The 18,195-nt window shown below is 49.6% G+C and overlaps 1 protein-coding gene across 4 annotated transcripts; it reads right to left on the reverse strand.

Moving 5' to 3' along the window:
* Positions 1-507: 507 nt before the first annotated feature.
* Man2b1 (mannosidase alpha class 2B member 1) lies at positions 508-18,031 on the reverse strand. 4 transcript variants are annotated; one of them, XM_050120726.1, is made up of 24 exons: positions 17,812-18,031; positions 16,627-16,729; positions 16,311-16,484; positions 15,674-15,867; positions 14,592-14,724; positions 14,215-14,360; positions 12,459-12,575; positions 10,005-10,090; positions 9,803-9,923; positions 9,656-9,734; positions 9,013-9,122; positions 8,695-8,802; positions 8,375-8,491; positions 7,519-7,704; positions 4,209-4,306; positions 4,017-4,134; positions 2,942-3,060; positions 2,728-2,859; positions 2,536-2,623; positions 2,352-2,432; positions 1,681-1,908; positions 1,280-1,435; positions 1,080-1,188; positions 508-696 (listed from the first exon to the last, which is right to left on the reverse strand). In XM_050120726.1, exons 1-24 carry the CDS (start codon positions 17,968-17,970, stop codon positions 602-604), a joined length of 3,057 nt encoding a protein of 1,018 aa, XP_049976683.1. In that variant the 5' UTR covers positions 17,971-18,031; the 3' UTR covers positions 508-601. The 4 variants fall into 4 exon arrangements, with proteins under 4 accessions (XP_049976683.1, XP_049976684.1, XP_049976686.1 ...); XM_050120727.1 differs by having other exon boundaries at positions 10,005-10,087; positions 17,812-18,030; XM_050120729.1 differs by having other exon boundaries at positions 2,758-2,859; positions 10,005-10,087; positions 17,812-18,029.
* Between the last annotated feature and the right edge of the window lie 164 nt (positions 18,032-18,195).

Below are 18,195 nucleotides of genomic sequence, written 5' to 3' on the forward strand. Positions count from 1 at the left end.
AGCCATCTCTCCAGCACCAGCATCTGGTTAACAAGACACCAGAACACACTAAAATCCCAGGGAGCATTAAGACTCCACAAATTGAGAAGAGGAAGAATCTCATGGGGGAGAGGTGATGGCCTCCACCAGTGGGGAGCCTATGGCTGGAAGCTGCTTCTGTCCCACCATCTCCTCCAGAACTTCCCAGATTCCTTGCCTACATCTGACCCAAAGGCCGGGTTAGAAAGACCCAGGGTGCAGCTGGTTCTGGTGCTGTGTTGCGCACAAGCCTATCCTCGGTGCTTGCTGAGACAGCTGGGTGAGGGCCTGCGTGGACACAGGATCGAAGTGGGAGGAGAGGGAGGAAGCCATGAGTGAGGGGAGGGCAGAACATGCTGTGTGGCGAGTCCAGTGGGGGGAGGTAACCTCCAGAGAGGGCCTGGTGTCAGGACTGAGTTAGGACCGCTCACCTCCCTGGAGCTCACACTCATGTCCCCGCCTTAAAAATAACGCGATCACCGGGCGACCTGAGTCTTAGTAGCCTTTTAATGATTTTTGTGGTAACAGCAAAAGAAGGAGAGAGAGATCTGCCCTCCTCCCAGCAGGTCTAGCTGACTTCTTGTCACTGAACGGTAGCCAGGAAGGTTCGTATCTCCATAGGATGCAACGTGACTGAGGTAGGGTCCAAGTTGGAGGGAGGAGGATAGGAGGTGGGACCTGTTGATCGGCAGAAGAGAACTGAGGCCTGGACACAGCCATACACACCCACCTCTCAACTGTCCCAGGGCCTCACATGCAGACCTTTAAACCACTTCCCTATGCCTGAACACACCTCAAGATTCTCCAAACCCCCTCTAACTCCTAGCCATTTACTCATATCCCATAGGTGACAGACGCCGTCCCAGAACTCGGCACTGATGGAGATCAACACAGCCTAGGGTCAAATTTCCATGGTCCCAGGCATTGCTGGTCGGCTGGGCCCACCGCTCAGGCTTAAGCTTAAGCTCCTGTCTGCAAGGTCTACACTGGCTCCTAGCCAACAATCCTCACACTCCACCCTCAACTGCCAGTAACAGGCAGGATTCCTGCTGGGTCTTCACCAGTATTTGTTATCCACTTCAGCCTGGAGGCCTTGGACATGGACAGGGGCTGATTGGCTGCCAGGGTGGTCTCCTGAAGGTGTGTGATCGTGAAGACCCGGAACAGGTTCTGCAGGGAATGAATGGATCCAGCTGAGACGCAAAGCCCAGCTTTTGCCCGTCTCTCTCCTCCGTTTCTTTCTCAGCTTAACCCTCCTCACCTGCAAATTCAAGGTTACAGGGGAGCTCAAATTGCGGCCCGAATCTTCTGTCGCAGCGAACTGGTGCTCCAAACGCAGCAGCAGCGTTTTTGGTCCCCAGCGGGCCAGTGTAAGCAGATGCACCTGGGGAGGTAGGTCCCTGAGAAGTCCGGAGAACTGCGGAAAGAAAAGCTAAGTCTAAGTAGCCGGAGCCTGGCTGGCAATCAGCACTGACTTGCAGGAAATGAAGCTGAAAGGAAAGGGGCCTTGACGAGGATGGACTCGATACTGAAGCATGTTGCTTACAACAGGGTGGAACTAAGGGGAAAGACTTAAAACTGAGGATAAACTCAGTCCTGAAAAGAGGGACTCGGAAGGTGTCATTCGGGTTCCCCCTTTCTGCCCGACTCGCCGTCCCTCACCTGCATCCTTGGTACCGCCCGGGAGGAATATAGACTGCTGCCAGCCTGAGCCAGCACCACCTGAGGGGCCAGGACCACCTCCTCCGCCAGCAGTCGGTGCCTTGCAGCCGCATCACTAACAGAACTCAAAAGCACAAGGTGGCGCCCTCGCACCGTACTCCCGGCCCCTGACTCCATCAGGGGCTCCCCTACTCCGCGGGCATCATCCTCCAGCAGCCGTCGGTGCACCTGGAGGAGCGGCCAGGAAAGAGTGAGGAACTAACAAGTAATCCGGGTTCAGGAATCGGGCACAGGCTTTCAGGAATTCCAAAAGAAACTAGAGCCAGAGTGAACAATGAAGACTAAGGTCAGGGGTTGGTAGGGGACCCCAGCAGATGTGAGGCCCGACTAACAGGAGCCCAGGACAAAGAAAGGCAAGTGTCTAACAAGAGGATCATCATCACAGGACAAGTCAAGGCCTCAAGAGGGACTGGATAGGAGGAGGGGAATACAGAAATATAATTCCAAAGCCAGGCATGGTGATGCAGACCTGGAATCCCGGCACAAGAAAGGGAAGAGGATGGAACCAAGGCCACAGACAGGACGGGGATACCAACAACAGCCTTCAAGTTTGGCTGGGTCTGGGTGAGCCTTATAGGAGAAACCCAGCGTGGGTGGGGCTCCCCTCTCACCATGAGCTCTAGTGAGCCATCCTGCAGACTGCTGCCCCCCTGGGAGCGGTCGGTCACCACAGCCAGCTGTACGTGCCCATCCTAGGTAGAAGGGTGACTGAGAATGCGGGTCCCTGCTGGGAGCCCACCCTGCCCCAGCTATCTGGGAGGTGCTTCCAGTCTGAGGCCGCGGCAGGGCAGGTACCGTGATGTAGATCCGAGTGCTGACAGGATAGTAATTCCCAGCCACGGGTTCAGTCTGACTTAACCTCCAAGTGGGTCGACGATCACGCCTAGGAAGAGGTGTGATGGGGGTCAGATTTGGGGTCCTGCTTCCTCTTTGTCCCTCCACACTCATATCATCACCAAATCCCCACGGCCCTGAAACTCAACACACCACAGACTCCCCGTGGTGCCCTTGTCCCACCTCCTCTTGAGGATTTCCCTGCCGTTGCTGTCGGTGTAGAACTCTCCGTTCGTTCTCATTGGAGTGTCAAAGCGGCTGATGACCTCCTTTCCCCAGAGTTCTCTGTGCCCGGTGGAAAAGGACCCTTGTGAGTCTCCCAAACACCACTGTGCCTGCACCCCACTCCAGAAAGGGTGCCACTTACTCCACTGGGATTGGTCCCACCGTCCACTCCAGCTCCAAGTGACGCTGTCCTGGGTACAGACGAACCACCTGAGAACACCAGGCTGAAAATTTCTGGTGTACCTCCTGCACCAGGTCTGTCTACAGGCACACAGGAAGGCTGGAGTCAGCCACTTTGAAAATGCCGAGAATCCTGAAAAGGATCCCACTAACACCCACTTCACAGACTAAGAATGGTGTTCTCGCTGCTTCTTCAAGAAAAATTAAGAGTGAATTATCAAATATATAACCACATATAAATGTTTTTGTTGCTGTTTCTGTGCCTGTGTGCGCGTGTGGGTTGTGTGTGTGTGAGAGAGAGAGAGACCCACTAAGTAGCCCAGGCTGGCCTTGAACCTGAGATACTCCTGCCTCGCCTCAGCCACCCTGCTGTTACACCCCTCCTTGTGGTGGTGTATGGTGGTGTAAAGCTAGAACTCGGGCCTTTCTCATATGCAAGTCATCTGAATTACATTCCAAGACATAAGCTCATTTCTTAGACCTTGGTGGACTCTAAGCAATTATACTTTGACAACACCTTCGCCTCCAATTTCCAAAGTGAGGAACGGATGTGAACACGCTGACAGAGATGGTTATACCAGCAGGTCTTCTCTGTCAGCAGAGGGAGCCTGGGTCTTGCTCCATATATACAGGAGAAGAAAAGCCAGACTTGGTGCTGCACTCCTGCAGACCCAGCACTCCAGAGGCTGAGGCAATGTCCAGAGCTTTGAGGCCAGGCTGGGCTACTCAGAAAAACCTTCCTTGGGGAGCAGAGCAATGGTTCGGTGGGTAAAGGTGCTTGCTGCCAAGTCTGATGACCTATATTCTCTCCTAGGGACCCATGTGGGAGACTCCCACAAATTGTCCTCTAACCTCCACACATATGCACACCGAAACACATGTGTGCGCACACACACACACACAAATAATATTTAAAATAATAATAAAATAAAGATGAACTAGTTCCTACCCCAGCCCACATGAGGCACATCCTGTTCCCAGATTCCACATTCCCACCCCTACCCCTCCAAACCCACTCCTGATTTCCGGCTACAGACCTTCACCAGGTGGACCTTAGCCCAGCGGCTCACAGGAAACGGCTTGAGATGGCTGGGTCTGAAGATGTAGGCGCCAGAGGCCTGGGTACTCTTCTCATCCCCGGTGCTAGCATTGTACCTGGGCCCAGAGCAAATGAGCGTCAGGGAGGGGCCTCAGCCCTGCAGCACCCTCACAGAGCAGCCCTTCCTCACCAAAAGAAGCCTTGGCTCACAGGGAGTGAGAGCTTCTGCTCCATGTTTTCAATCTTCATCAGTAACCCTGTGCTGGAGTCAAATGTAGCCCGGATGTACTGGGTGGGAAAATGGAGAACATGTGTAAGCAAGCGTCTCCTCAGCAGCGAATCGCTTCCCGCATCTCACGCATTGCTGCGCCTGATCCAGCAAGCAAACACGACTGCAACCCCTGCTCTGTCAGCATCGGCCTCTGGCCACCTCTCTCCCCATGGCCCTCAAGGACTAACGCAGTCATTTGCAGAAACCCTCACTTCTATACTTATCCACAGCAGCAGAGCCCACTACGATACCCTAAATTGATCCCAGTCCCCATTTGCTTCAGAGCCAGATCAATATATCATCTGACCTGGAAGCTGAATGCCAGAACCCATACGGCTTCCAGGGCCCCACAGAGAGAGGTATTTTCATGCTGAATAGTAATCATATCTCGGTTGGCAGAGCGCTTCCTTAGTATGTATAAAGCCCTCAGCACTACAGGCCTCTAATCCAGCCCTCAGGAGGTGGAGGCAGGAAGATTAGGAGTTCAATGTCATTTTGAGCTACGTATCAAGTTCAAGGTCACTCTGGGCTCTATGAAAACCTGTCCTCAAAAAATTGAAGAATATTTCATTTCCTTTAAAAAATCTAAAGAAGGGCTGGAGAGATGGCTCAGTGGTTGAGAGCATTGCCTGCTCTTCCAAAGGTCCTGAGTTCAATTCCCGGCAACCACATGGTGGCTCACAACCATCTGTAAAGAGGTCTGGTGCCCTCTTCTGGCTGCAGACATGCACACAGACAAAATAGTGTATACCTAATAAATAAATAAATAAATAAATAAATATTTAAAAAAAAATCTAAAGAAAAGTTGAACAGTAACAATGAGCATGTCATAATGAGACTTGCATGGATGTTGCTAATCTTTACAGAAATATCATAAAACGTTTTGTGTGGTATATCTGCATGTGTACATGTTTCTGTGTACATTCATGTGATGCATGTGGCATGTCTGCATGTGTACATATCTGTGTGTGTACATTCAGTGATGCATTGATGTCTACATGTGTACATGTTTGTGTATCACGTGATATGTGTGGTATGTCTGCGTGTGTACATGTTTGTATGTGTATATTCATGTGATGAATATGGAATGTCTGCATTGTATGTTTGTGTGTGTACATTCACATGATACATGTGGTATATCTCCATGTATATGTTTTTGTGTGTACATTCACATGGTGCATGTGGTATGCCTGCATGTAAACATATTTGTATGTGTACATTCATGTAATGCATGTGGAAGCCAGGGGCTGAAGTTGGCTGGGTGTCAATGGTTCTACCATCATTTTTTATTTTTTAATCTTTTTTTAATGATTTACTGTTACTGTATGTGCACTGGTGTTTTGCCTACATGTATGTCTATGAGGGTGTCAGATCTCCTGGAACAAGAGTCACAGGCAGTTGTGAGCTGCCATGTGGGTGCTGGGAAATGAACCTGGGTCCTCTGGAAGAGAAGCCAAAGCGCTCTACCACTGAGCCATCTCTCCAGCCCCTTTTATTTTGATTTTTTGAGCCAGATTTGCACCATGCACCTCTGGCGAGCCTGAGCTTACTCTGTAGGCCAGCATGTGTACCTTGTTCTTTGAGACAGAGTTTCTCACTGAACCTGGAGTTCACCAACTCAACAACACTGTCTGGCCAAGAAGCCTCACCAATCCCAACTGTGCCCACAAAGTATCAGGGCTATAAACATACGCACCACACTGATGTCCACATCATCCTGATACAGTTTTAATATATTTTATGGAAGAAGGAGCCCACAAAGCAAATATGCCAAGTCTCAGGACAGACTGCTTTTCTTTCTTTCACTTACCTGGGTTTTGGGGGTTTTGTCGTTTTTTGTTGGTGGTGGTGGTGGTGGTTTTTTGTTTTGTTTTGGTTTACTTTTTCGTTTTAGTTCTTTTGTTTATGGTTTTTGATTTTGAGATATTATGTAGCTCTGGCTGTCCGAGAACTCACTCTGAAGACCAGGCTGACCTTGAACTCACAGAGATCCACCTGCCTCTGCCTCTCAAGTGCTGGGATTAAAGGCGCACAACACTATACCTGGTCAGGATTTCTTTTAAGATTATTTTTGTATTATTTTTAATTATGTACATGGGTGGGTAGGTATCTGTCTGCAAGGCCAGAGGCAGTGTCCCCCTAGACCTGGAGTTACAGCAGTTGATTATGAGCTGCTAGACTTGGGCACTGGGAACCAAACTTGGTTTCTTTGCAAGAGCAGTGCAAGCTCTTACCCTGCTGAGCCATTTCTCCAGCTGTGCTGGGTCATTTTATGTCAACTTGACAGAGTTAAGAGTCATCAAAGAGGAGGGAACCTCAACTGATGAAATGCCTCTATATGATATAAAGGCTATAGGCAAGCTTGTAGAACATTTTCCAAATTAGTGATTGATGGGATAAGACCCAGCCCATTGTAGGTAGAGACACCCCTGAGCTGGTGGTCCTGGATGCTATAAGAAAGCAGACTGAGCAAGCCATGAAGAGCAAGCCAGTAAGCAGCACTCTTCCATGGCCTCTGCATCAGCTCCTGCCTCCAAGTTCCTGCCATGCTTGAGTTCCTGTCCTGATTTCCTTCAGTGATGAACTGTTTCCTGGAAGTGTAAGCAAAATGAACCCTGAACCCCTTCCTCCCAACTTGTTCTGGTCACGTGTTTCATCAAAACAGTGAAAACCCTAACTAAGACACTAACTCCTCCTTTATCTGTTTCTGAGGTACTGGGGGTGGAGCCCAGGGCTTCACAGACACTAAGCAAGTATCTATCACTGAAGTCCAATTCGAGCCTTCAACTGTCTCCTTATCAAAGAAGCCTTCCTTGACCCCTCAATAGCTACTTGCCATGGGCCCTGACATAGCTCTATCAACGTCATGGTCACACTAGATTTATACAATGCTCCAGAAAGGAAACTGAGGCTCCAAGGTCAAGGTCACCCTCCTCACTGAAGAATACACAGTGAGATGAGTGAGAACCAAGAACCAGAAACCCACTGATCCAGAATCCAAACTGTTGATAATACTTGAAATTGTCACTGAGGCTGGCCATGGTGGTAGCACACGCCTTTAATCCCAGCACTCATGAGGCAGAAGCAGGCAGATCTCTGTGAGTTTGAGGCCAGCCGGGTCTACAGAGCAAGTTCCAGGACAGACTCCAAAGCTATACAGAAACCCTGTCTTGCGGGGAGTGGGGATGTTACATAGGCAAGAAAGGGGATTCAAGGAGAGTCTTCTCACCTCATTTTCAATGGCCAAGACTTGGGACCTGTCATGGGACCTGTGTTTCCTGGAGGTGGCCTGAAGGCTGTTCTGGACAGATACCTTGTCCACAGTGTAGATGCTGAAACCCAGGGCAGGCACTGAGGCTGAGAACAGCAACTCCCACTGGTCCTTCTTACCAAAGGAGCTGGGGAGCATCACCACCTTGAGTGGAAGAGGATGCTGGTCAAGAGTCAAGAAGACAGGCATGGGTGCAAGCATCAACCTCAGAGGGTAAGGAACGGGGAAGGAGAAACCTAGGTATGATAGGGTGAGGAAGAAGACATTTGCCTAGCACATCTATACCTAGTTCAAGGAAGAAGAAATAGGAAGGAGAGGGAGAAGGGGAAGGAGGAAAGACAGAAGGGGAGGAAGGGGAAGGTATCCAGAGAGAAACTAGGGGTCTGGGAGAAAATAGGAAACAGAGCAAGAGATGGAACAGGGGTTAGGAGGTTCAGGAAAGGAGCCTCCTGGGGTGAAGAGGCTGACCATAAACAGAGAGTCTGCTGGGGAAACGGTGAGGCCACCCGGATCTGCAATCTAACACTCGGGAGGTAAAGGCAGGAAGACCACAAGTTGGAGGCTAGCCTGGGCTACACAGTGAAAGCCTGTCAGAAGGAAGAAAGAGGAGAGAGAGGGTTGGAACAAAGGAAGGAAGGAAGGAAGGGGAATTCCAAGTGGGACATCTAGAAGGGCTGTCACTTACGGAAGGGCGATGTTCCTGATGTCTTAAAGGACAGAGGTGGGAGACACAAGAAGAGAAAGAAGCTCATGGAGATATCCACAAGATCTGGGGGATGCACTGGGGAAGGGAAGAGATATTGGGCAGGCTCACATTATTGCGTACAGTCTTTCCATCAGGGTCCTTCACAAAGAAGATGCCTTCGCCGACCGGCAGCCGGACCATATGATCCACCTTCCGGCCCAGGGGGTTGTAAATAGTTACCTGGAACTATGGCAGGAAGGACAAAGTCACAGCAGGCCGCCAAACCCATCTTCCCAGGACAAGCCATGCCCCTTGTGATGAACTATCCTGTCCCATGTCCCTGGACCAAGAATGGCCCTCCAAAAAGAAATTAAGCAACCACTCCATCCCGTCAACGCAGGCTTCACCTTCTGGGGTTCTGTCTCATCTGCCTCCCAGCCCCTACTCACGTGCTCTGAATTCTGGCTGACCGGACAGACGCTGATGTTGAGCTCTCGGCAGAATGAGAAGTTCTGTTTGTAGTAGCTGAGCTGCGACAGAGCATTGCTCACCAGAACCTGGTGAGGATCACCAAAGGACCTGAACCAAAGGTGTGCACCCCAGGAAGCCTGGCCGTGCCCCCACCAAGGCCCAGTCTCTCGGACCTAGACCCTGCCCCATTTCCTGTAAGCTCCACCCCTTCTCTCCCAAGAATGGTCACCTCTTCATTCTCCCACAACCCTGGACCACGCCCCTTCCTAGTTCCTTTGTGGTCCTGCCCCTCACACCTCACAGGGTCCCCAGCCTGCTGCCAGCTGCCGTGCATAGTCATCTGCAACGTTCTGCCGTGCGGTACCAGTGACCGCGTCGTGGTGCTGGAGCACCGCCATTGCCTCGTCTGCCAACAGAACACCGATCAGATACCATCTCCCACACACCTCTGAGCCCCACCACCAAGTAAGCGCGCATACAAAGGGTCGGGTGCAGAATTAAGAATGGCTCTGGAAGGCTGGAGCCATTGATGGCTAAGAGCACTGGCTGACCTTTCAAAGGACCAGTGTTAGACTCCTGATGTCACATGCGTCTGTAAGTCTATAGAAGCTGTCTACAACTTTAACTCTAGAGAATGTGACACTCCCTTTGGCCTCCAAAGTCACCAGATATGTTTGTGGTACACTAATATACATACAAAACACTCACACACATAAAAATAAATTTAAAAGAAAGAATCTCAAAGTCTAGGGATGTAACTCAGTGCTCAGTGGAACACGGAGTGGTACACTTGAATGCTGTCTAGCATTCAAGATGTCCAGGGTTTGATCCCCAGGACCACCGAAGTAGGGTAAGGTGTGCCCTAGGGATGGTTTTGGTTTCTGGCCTCAACCCTTCTCCCTCCCACTCCATTCAAGCCCACGGTCGACAGACACTCACTAAGGGGTCCACTGTCTCCTGTGCCGTAGGATCCCAAGTTGGCTGCCACACCGGCCAGTGCCTCCAGCTGGTTGCACACCTGAGGAGAAAGACGTATGTTAGGCCCCAGCTCCCCTGGGCCTCTTGGCTCCCCACATGCTCACTCACCTGCAGGAAGTTGTAGCTGAGGCGCTCATAGCGTTTGAGGGCTGGCCTGCTAGAAAAATAGCCCGTCCAGAACATGTGGGGGCCGTCGGCATACGGAAAGAAGTCGTCCTCCTTCACAGACCTGTACAGGGGCATTTAGAGCAATCAACCCACAGAACAGGCCAACCCCACCCCAAGCTCCCCAGTCCCCTGCCCCAAATACCAGGTTAGATTGGCCTTGTTCAGCTCCCAGAGGTAACACGTAGGCGTAGAGTAGAGAACGTGGACCGGGCTTCCGTTTACCTGCTGCTGGGGGAAGACATGTGTGAGCGTCGGGATCTGCACCTTCCCGGGGCCCACAGGCATCCAATAGGTGGAGCTCTCGACACTTTTTGTTGTTGTTCTTTTTAAGGTTTATTTCTTTATTTAATGTTCATATTTAATGGTTTTTTTTTTTTTGTTTTTTTTTTTTTTTCGAGACAGGATTTCTCTGTGGTTTCGGAGCCTGTCCTGGAACTAGCTCTGTAGACCAGGCTGGTCTCGAACTCACAGCGATTCGCCTGCCTCTGCCTCCCGAGTGCTGGGATTAAAGGCGTGCGCCACCACTGCCCGGCTCATATTTAATGTTTTTCATGCATGTGTGTCCATGCACCCCCTGCATTCCTGGTGCCCATGAAGGTCAGAAAAGGATGACAGAACCCCTGGAACTGGAATTACAGATGGCTGTGAGCCACCATGTGGGTCCTCTGGAAGGGCAGCCAATGCTCAGCCTCTGAGCCATCTCTCTAGCTCCTAGTCACCCTTTCTGAGTACACAGCAGTGGTCAAATGTGGGCGTATGTCTTGGTCAAGACCAAACACTGTCACCCTTAAAAGGACTTCAGGGATAATTCTATAATTTTACACAACTTTTCCTTCTTTTTTTATTTATTTTAGTTTTTTGAGACAGGGTTTCTCTGTAGCTTTGGAGCCTGTTCTGGAACTAGCTCTTGTAGAAATGCTGGCCTCAAACTCACAAAGATCCACCTGCCTCTGCCTCCCGAGTGCTGGGATTAAAGGTGTGCGCCACCACCGCCTGGCTCCTTTTCTTTTTTATTTGTTTTGTTTGAAGCAGTCTCCTGTGTTATCCAGCTGCCCTGGCTGGCCTAGAATTTTTTAATTCAAGTGATCCTCCTGCCTCAGCCTCCCTGGTCGCTGGGACTACAAGCATGTACAGGGGCACCTACCTGGTTTACAAAAATTTCTAAATAATTCCAACTTTATTATTTAAAACAGGGAGAGATTGGGCGTGTGTAGCTCAGTTGGTATGGGGCTTGCGTAGCTTGCACAAAGCCAAGTTTAACCCCCAGCACACCTCAAGAGGTATAAGCCTAGCAAAAGTTCAAGGTCATTCCAGCACTCAAGAGGTACAAACAGGCGGATCTCTGTGATCTCAAGACCAACCAGGGATATATAGCGATATCCTGTTTTTTTAACAAACAGACAGAAATGGCTCAGTGGTTAAGACCACCAGTTGGCTGTTTCAGAGAACCCAGATTCAACTCTCAACAACACATGGCAGCTTACAATTATCTGAAAGTCCCGTTCCAGGAAATCCAATGCCCTCTTCTGGCCTCTGTACCAAACATACACACGGTGCACAGATATATATGCAGACAAAATACCCATACACACAAAACAAATAATGTTTTTAGAAGAGGAACAGGGGGCACAGGAAGAGGAGCATGTAGAAGAGAAGGGAGTGGATGAGAAGAAGAGAAAGGGAAAAATCTAGGGACAGAGCAGCAGAAATGACAAGGCTGATCATGGAGTCATGCACCTTTAATCCCAGCACTTGGGAAGTAGAGGTAGGAAGATTAGGAATTCACGGTTATCCTCAGCTATACATTGAGTTTGAGGCCAACCTAATCTATTGGAAAGTTTGTCTCAAAAAACCTAAAGGGGCTGTGGAAATGACTCAGCAGGTAAGAATGCTTGCTATACAAGTGTAATGGCCTGAGTTCCATCTGCAGAACACACATAAAACACTCGGACTAGCACCTGTGAGCCTGTACTCCAGCACTGCGGAGGGCCCAGACAAGAGGACAGTGCAGCTTTGTTGACTGCCAGCCTCGCTAGCTTCAGGTTCAGTTCTCAGGGGAATGAGACAGAGACCAATAAAGCAGGACACTGAATATCCTCCCCTGGCCTCCAAGAACAAACATGGTCATGTGCACCTACACACACGCACACATACATACACACACACAGGCATACACACGCAATACACAATTTACAATTTTAGAAAACTGAAACTATGCTGGATGTGGTAGCACATGCCTTCAGTCCCAACACCCAAGAGGCAGAGGCAGGAGGATCTCTGTGAGTTGAGGCCAGCCTGGTCTACAGAGGGAGTTCCAGGACAGCTAGGACTACACCAGAAACCCTGTCTCAAAGAAAAATAAAAAGGAAACTAAAACTAAAAATAACTTTTCTCTATTTTGGTTTTGTGTATGATTTTGTTTTTGAGACAGGGTCTTGTGTGTGTGTGTGTGTGTGTGTGTGTGTGTGTGTGTGTGTCCCAGGCTGGTCTTCAGCGTCCCCAGTAGTGGGGTGCATGGCTCTCTTCCCTTTATCACTTACCTCAGGCATTTGACTGCAGTGATAGAAAGCTGATTGACACACAGGGGCACACTGACCTGTTCGTTGACCAGGCGGATAAGCTTGTCCATGTTTTTGAACCACATGTTAGCATTCTCATACTGGAAGTCTGAACCCATGGTCATCACAGTATGGTTGGTTCGGTAATACTTTTGCTATAGATGAGAAGGCAATCATTAGGCCAGGGTGTCCTGGACTATCCCTACACCTACCCCTAAGTACATGTGAGAGCCTTGGGATGTAGTTCCATGTGAGAGTACTAGCCTAGCATGTTCAAAACCCATTGGATCCCCAATACAAAAAAATAATACTGCACTTAAGAAGAAATGACTATGGCACATAGAAACAGAGGTAAACACAAAAATAACGAGTGAGGGGCTGGGGATGTGACTCAGTCAGCCGAGTGTTTGACTAGCATGCACCAAGTCTTGGGTCTGATCTCCAGCACTGCAGAAATCAGGCATGGTGGTGTACATCTATGTTCTCAGGACTCAGGAAATGGTGGCAGGAGGGTCAAAAGCTCAAAGCCAGCCTTGCCTACACAGCAAGTTCAAGACCTTAACTATAAAGAACAAAAACAACCAGTAGTTGCTGAAGTGCTCTAGGGTTGACTACTCAGATGAGACGACAAGGACTGGAGGAGGAGGCCACTTAGCCCCGAAATAACCACACAGATACTGTATTAATTAAATCTCTGCTTGGCCCATTAGCTCTAGCTTCTTATTGGCTAACTCTTACATCTGAATTTAACCTATTTCTAGTAATCTGTGTATCACCATGTGGCTGTGGCTTACCAGGTAAATTTCTGTCCGTTTCCAGCGGGGCTACATGGCTTCTCTCTGACCCTGCCTCCTTTCTCCCAGCATTCACTTTAATTTTCCCCACCTAGCTCTGTTCTTTTGCCCTCACAGGCCAAGACAGTTCTTTATTCATTAACCAATAAAAGCAGCACATAGACAGAAGGACCTCCCACACCAAGGGACCGGACCAAACTCTCATGCATTCTCCTCCTCCTTCCTGTTTATTTGGGAGGGGAGGGAACGCATGCTATGGTGTCCTCTTACAGCACCAGCTTGGAGGCTGGAGGACAGTTTCCAGGAGCCATTGCTCTCCTTCCACCAAGTGGGTTCTAGAAACTGAACTCAGGTGTTTGGACAGCAAACACCTTTATCAACTGAGCCTTCTCACCGGTCCACTTTTTTTGTTTGTTTACTTGTTTTGTTTTGAGACAGAGCTTCCAGACATCTGATTGCCTCTGCCCACCCCCAGTGCTGGGATTTAAGGTGTACAAAACCATAGCTGGCCCACATCTTTTTTTTTTTTTAAATAAGGGGTATAAATAAGTATGTGTCTCTATTTTCTGTGTAGTTACACGTGTTTGTGAGGCATGCATTTGCCTCTATACATGTGCACAAATCAGAAGAGTGTCAGGTGTCCCCTTACCATTTTCCACCTATGCCTTTGAGGCAGAGTTTCTCCCTGAACTTGGAACTTGCATTTTCTTCACTAGGCTGAAATTCAGAAGCTCCAGTGATCCTCCTATCTCTACACTCCTTGGAGCTAGGACTCCAGATAACTCTCATACAGGAGTTCGCAGTCAGAATGACTAGTTTATTATGTGGGTGCCAGGATCTGAACTCTGGCCTTCATAATTGAACAGCAAGTGCTCTGAAGTGCGGAGCTATCTATCCAGCTCCTTGTGTATCTGTCTAATGAAGAATAAATCCCAAAGGGAAATCCCTTGGAGGTTCTGGACCTACATGCTATGGACCATGGTCTAGATATCCATGTTACCTGGGAATAGGCCAGCTCCAGGAAGTAATTGACCATAGTAACTGCATTGAACTCAGGGCTTTTGGGATCCTCCACCATGGGTTTGTCTGCACACAGCACATCCCAACACAGGTTCTTCGGAGGGTTGTAATTATTGGGGAGCACACCTGTAAACCAAATTGGACTCAGCACCCCAGACCTTCCCTGGGGTCAGAGCCTGCCATGACCCACCCAGAATAGACTTCTGAATTAGAAAGGGCTGGTACAAAAAGAACACATAGAGCCCAGCTCAAAAATCATTAAAAATTCTAGGATAATCACAGCATATCACAAAATCATACGGGGACCCTTCTGAGCCTGCGGTCTTGTGTGACTGCCCTACCCTTCCACCTTCTCACCTGTGAAGAGGTCGGCAGCTGGGGGCTTCAAGCTGGCACTGGCCCTCCACACCTCCTCCATCTTCAGTTTCTTTTGCCGAACAATTTTATCTTGATAGTCAATGCGCCCAAGGAAGAAGCCATCAAAGCCCATCTGGAGTGCAGAAGGGGTGGAGTGAAGGGGTGCAGGTGCTTCTTGCTCAGTTGGAAAAGACAGCACAGAAAAACTACGCACAACTAAAACTAGGTTTTCGGGGAGAGGGGTTGGAAAGCTGGCTCGGTGGCTAAGAGCCCTATCTGCTCTTTCAGAAGACCAGGATTCAATACCCAACGTCTATATGGTGACTCACAACCGTCCATTATTCCAGTTCCAGGAGATCCTACAACCCTCCTCTATGGGCACCGCACACACATGGTGCACAGACATACACGCAGGCAAAATATATTAAATAATACATGGCATAACAAAACACCCATACATTTAAATAATAAAACTAAAGAAAAATATAGCTAGATTTTTTTTTTCTTTCTGAGACAAGGACTCAGTCCGAGGCCATGCTGACCTCAAGCTCACAGTCCTCCTGCACCAGCCTCCCAAGTACTGATATGACAGACATGGGTCACACAAAGCCTGTGTACTTCTAAGCTTGAGAAGGGTCAGCAAAAAAGAGGACGCTCTAAAGACAAAACCCCTTCCATGTCGCTGGTTATGTCAAAGCCAAAAGGAGGCTTTTCCACACTCTACAATCCAAAGTGGGGATACGTAAGCACAGACAAGAAGCTGGTTCTGAAGCAGGGTAGCGCCATTGCTCAGAGAGGAGCCTCAACCTTAGCAGGCTAGTGAAGTCCAAATTCTAGTAAGGCCTGGGCAAGGGAAGAGACCAAACCAGCTGGAGCGAGACAAAGAGTTTAGACCTGTGGTGCCCTAGGACATAGACCAAGGCTTGAACTCAACTCCCTAGAGTTAAATTCACCCAGGAATTGGGGCCTCAGCAAGTCAGGGTCTAGTTCCAGGAACTGTTAGAGAAGGGCAGTGTTTGAGCAGCTAAAGGAAGAGTCAAAGTTAAGGGGCAGGTCCAGGAAGAAAACAGGGAAGCTGGCACCTGGGCAAACAGAGAGGCCTGTTCTCGAGAGTGGCCAAAAGGGTCAATATGCCAGGCTACACGGGGACGCCCACTGCCACCGAATGTATCTTGCAGGAAGCGTAGCCCAAGTGTCATCTGGTCCACAATAGCACCATAGTGGGTAGCGGCCTCGTCATTCATCACCCAGCCGCCATTGACAAACTCCAGGCGCCCTGTGCAAGGGGCACAAGGGGAGAAGGGTGTGTGTTAGGAGCAGGGCTATCATGAACAACGCTAGGAAAACTGACTGGACTGTTACTGAAGCTGGAGAGGAGGGGAGTTTCCAAGCCAGTATGTTTAGATCTGCATGACAGGCTTCCTGGGAAGCCACTGGAGGCAGGGCCTTGCGGGACACAAGTCTCCACATGAAGGGGGATTCTAAGCAGGCTGAACTATAGATACAGTGTGTACACACAATGATATGATACAAATTCCACTAGAGAAGCAGGAGGATTTCCACAAGTTCAAGGCCAGCCTGCTGTACATATCAAGTTCCAGGTCAGGAAGGGCTATGTAATAAGATATTGTCCCAATAGATAACAGTAATAAATAAATAAATAATCTCTGAAATCAAGCTGGGCTGGGCTTCCTCCTCCACTCCTTTGGGCAGGCTCACCCTGGTGCACCAGTTCCCGTATGGTGTCCTTTGTTTCATTTGTCTGCTCCTTCCACCAACGGGAAAAGAAAGCCATCTCCACGTAGATGAAGCGACGGGTGGGATCCTCCAGCAGAGAGGAGATTACCGAGTCTAGGATGTACTGAACAGATGCGTGCTGAATATCATTTAGGACTGTGGACATAAAGGTCAGGCAGTGAGAGACCACTAGGAGACATGCCTTGATACAAGAGTCCAGATGACTCAGTGTTCTCATCCCAATGTTCACGTCCCTGAAAAAGTTAGCGGGCACCCCCCACACACACTCTCTACTCACTGCCGTAATAGTACTGGTCCACTGTCTTTAGCCATCCTACGTCATCATGTGTATGAGGCAACAGGTGCACGTTGAGCATGCCCGGCTTCACTGGGGGACATGTCTGCACAGAGACGCCAAAACAGACACATTTGCTGTGAGTTGAGAGACCGGCAGGTTGGGGGCTCTGAAGTAGAATCTTTGCCTAGCATGTCCAAGACTATAGGCTTGGCCTCTACCGTCACAGAACAGGCAAGGAGGTGGTAAAGCACAAGTCTTGACTCTGAAGTGACAGAGGGGTCAAACACTCAGTTAGGTGGTGGGGGCGCATGCCTTTAATCCCAGCACTTGGAGGCCAGTGGATCTCTGTGAGTTCAAGGCCAGCCTGGTCTACAAGTGTTACCAGGACAAAATCCAAAGCTACAGAGAAACCCTGTTTCGAAAAAACAAACAAACAAAAGCTATCATCATCTGTCCCAGGCTGTCTCAAGTAGGACACACCAAGTATTGTGCTCATAGACACAAGTCCCAGTTTGTACAAACCCCATAGAGCAGATTTCATCCTCTAGAGTAACAACTTTCATAGTAGCTGGAGTTAGCTAGGTATTCACAGACAGCGGGCAAGCGGCCTGCATTGTGGTGCAATATTAGCTCTAGTTGTGCAGTGAGGCACGGTGTAGAGATATGACTTGCACAAGGAAGGAGTCAAGAAGCAGAGGAGCCAAATTGGGACTCCAGGCAACCTGAAGGGAGATGACTAGGGATGAGCAGCCCAGCTCACATACTCTTACTCTGGAAGTGAGGATGGGGAGCCCTTCCACGTGATGTGGTCAGATCTGCAAGGCTGGCTTTTCAACAGAGCCACGCCAAATGGGGATCTGGGAAATGCACTGTCACCAAACAGCGAATTCATGCAAGTGGAACCATAGAAAGCACAACCCGTTCAAGCTTGGAGTCCTGTTGTCAAGAAGCGCTCATCCTTAGCCCAACCAATCACAGTTAAGTGCATGCAAAGTCCAAGCGGGGAGGTGGATACAGCCATGAGCAGCCCTGTTCTCAGGCGCACGCCAGACCTTTTCAGAAACCCAATGCACGCACTTAGAGCACACCACCAGATCAGCAGCGGTTACTATATAAATCATTGTCACCCACACCTCTGGTTCAACTCCAGCCCAAAGACATTTCCTCCCTCGGACCCCAGCTCACCTCGTAGCCCGCGGCCCAAGCGCCAGGTGAGGCCAGTAACAACCAAAATAGAAAAGAAATAGACAAGACAGGCGAACCTAGAGTGCAGGAGTTCATCCAGACCCAACCAACACTCCTGCCACCAGCACAGACACCAGAGGCCAGCCGTGGAGTGCCCATGGTTCCGGAGAGGCCGCTTCCGCGGGCTTCCCTAACCCAGCTAAGTTCCCGCGAACGCTCCGCCCCCAGAACCCGAACTAGCCAATCAGCGCGGAAGAGGGCAGGGCCTAGGCCGTCTACGCTCTGTGGCTGTGGACTTGGGTAGTGAGGAATTTAGATGCTAGGGAAGTACTGAGTCTGTCCCCACCCCCATTACACCCAAGGCTCTTTTGGCAGCAGACCTTA

This window comes from Alexandromys fortis, unplaced genomic scaffold, assembly GCF_014885135.2.
Source record: "Alexandromys fortis isolate MF-2015 unplaced genomic scaffold, M_Fortis_MF-2015_v1.1 scaffold_186, whole genome shotgun sequence".
NCBI lineage: Eukaryota > Metazoa > Chordata > Mammalia > Rodentia > Cricetidae > Alexandromys > Alexandromys fortis.

Coding starts and splice junctions, on each gene's coding strand:
- Man2b1 (XM_050120726.1), bottom strand. CDS start 17,970: ATGGGCACTCCACGGCTGGCCTCTGGTGTCTGTGCTGGTGGCAGGAGT. Junction 8,492..8,694: donor TCAGCCAGAATTCAGAGCAC/GTGAGTAGGGGC, acceptor TTCCTGCCATAG/TTCCAGGTAACTATTTACAA. Junction 1,189..1,279: donor CTGTAACCTTGAATTTGCAG/GTGAGGAGGGTT, acceptor CATTCCCTGCAG/AACCTGTTCCGGGTCTTCAC.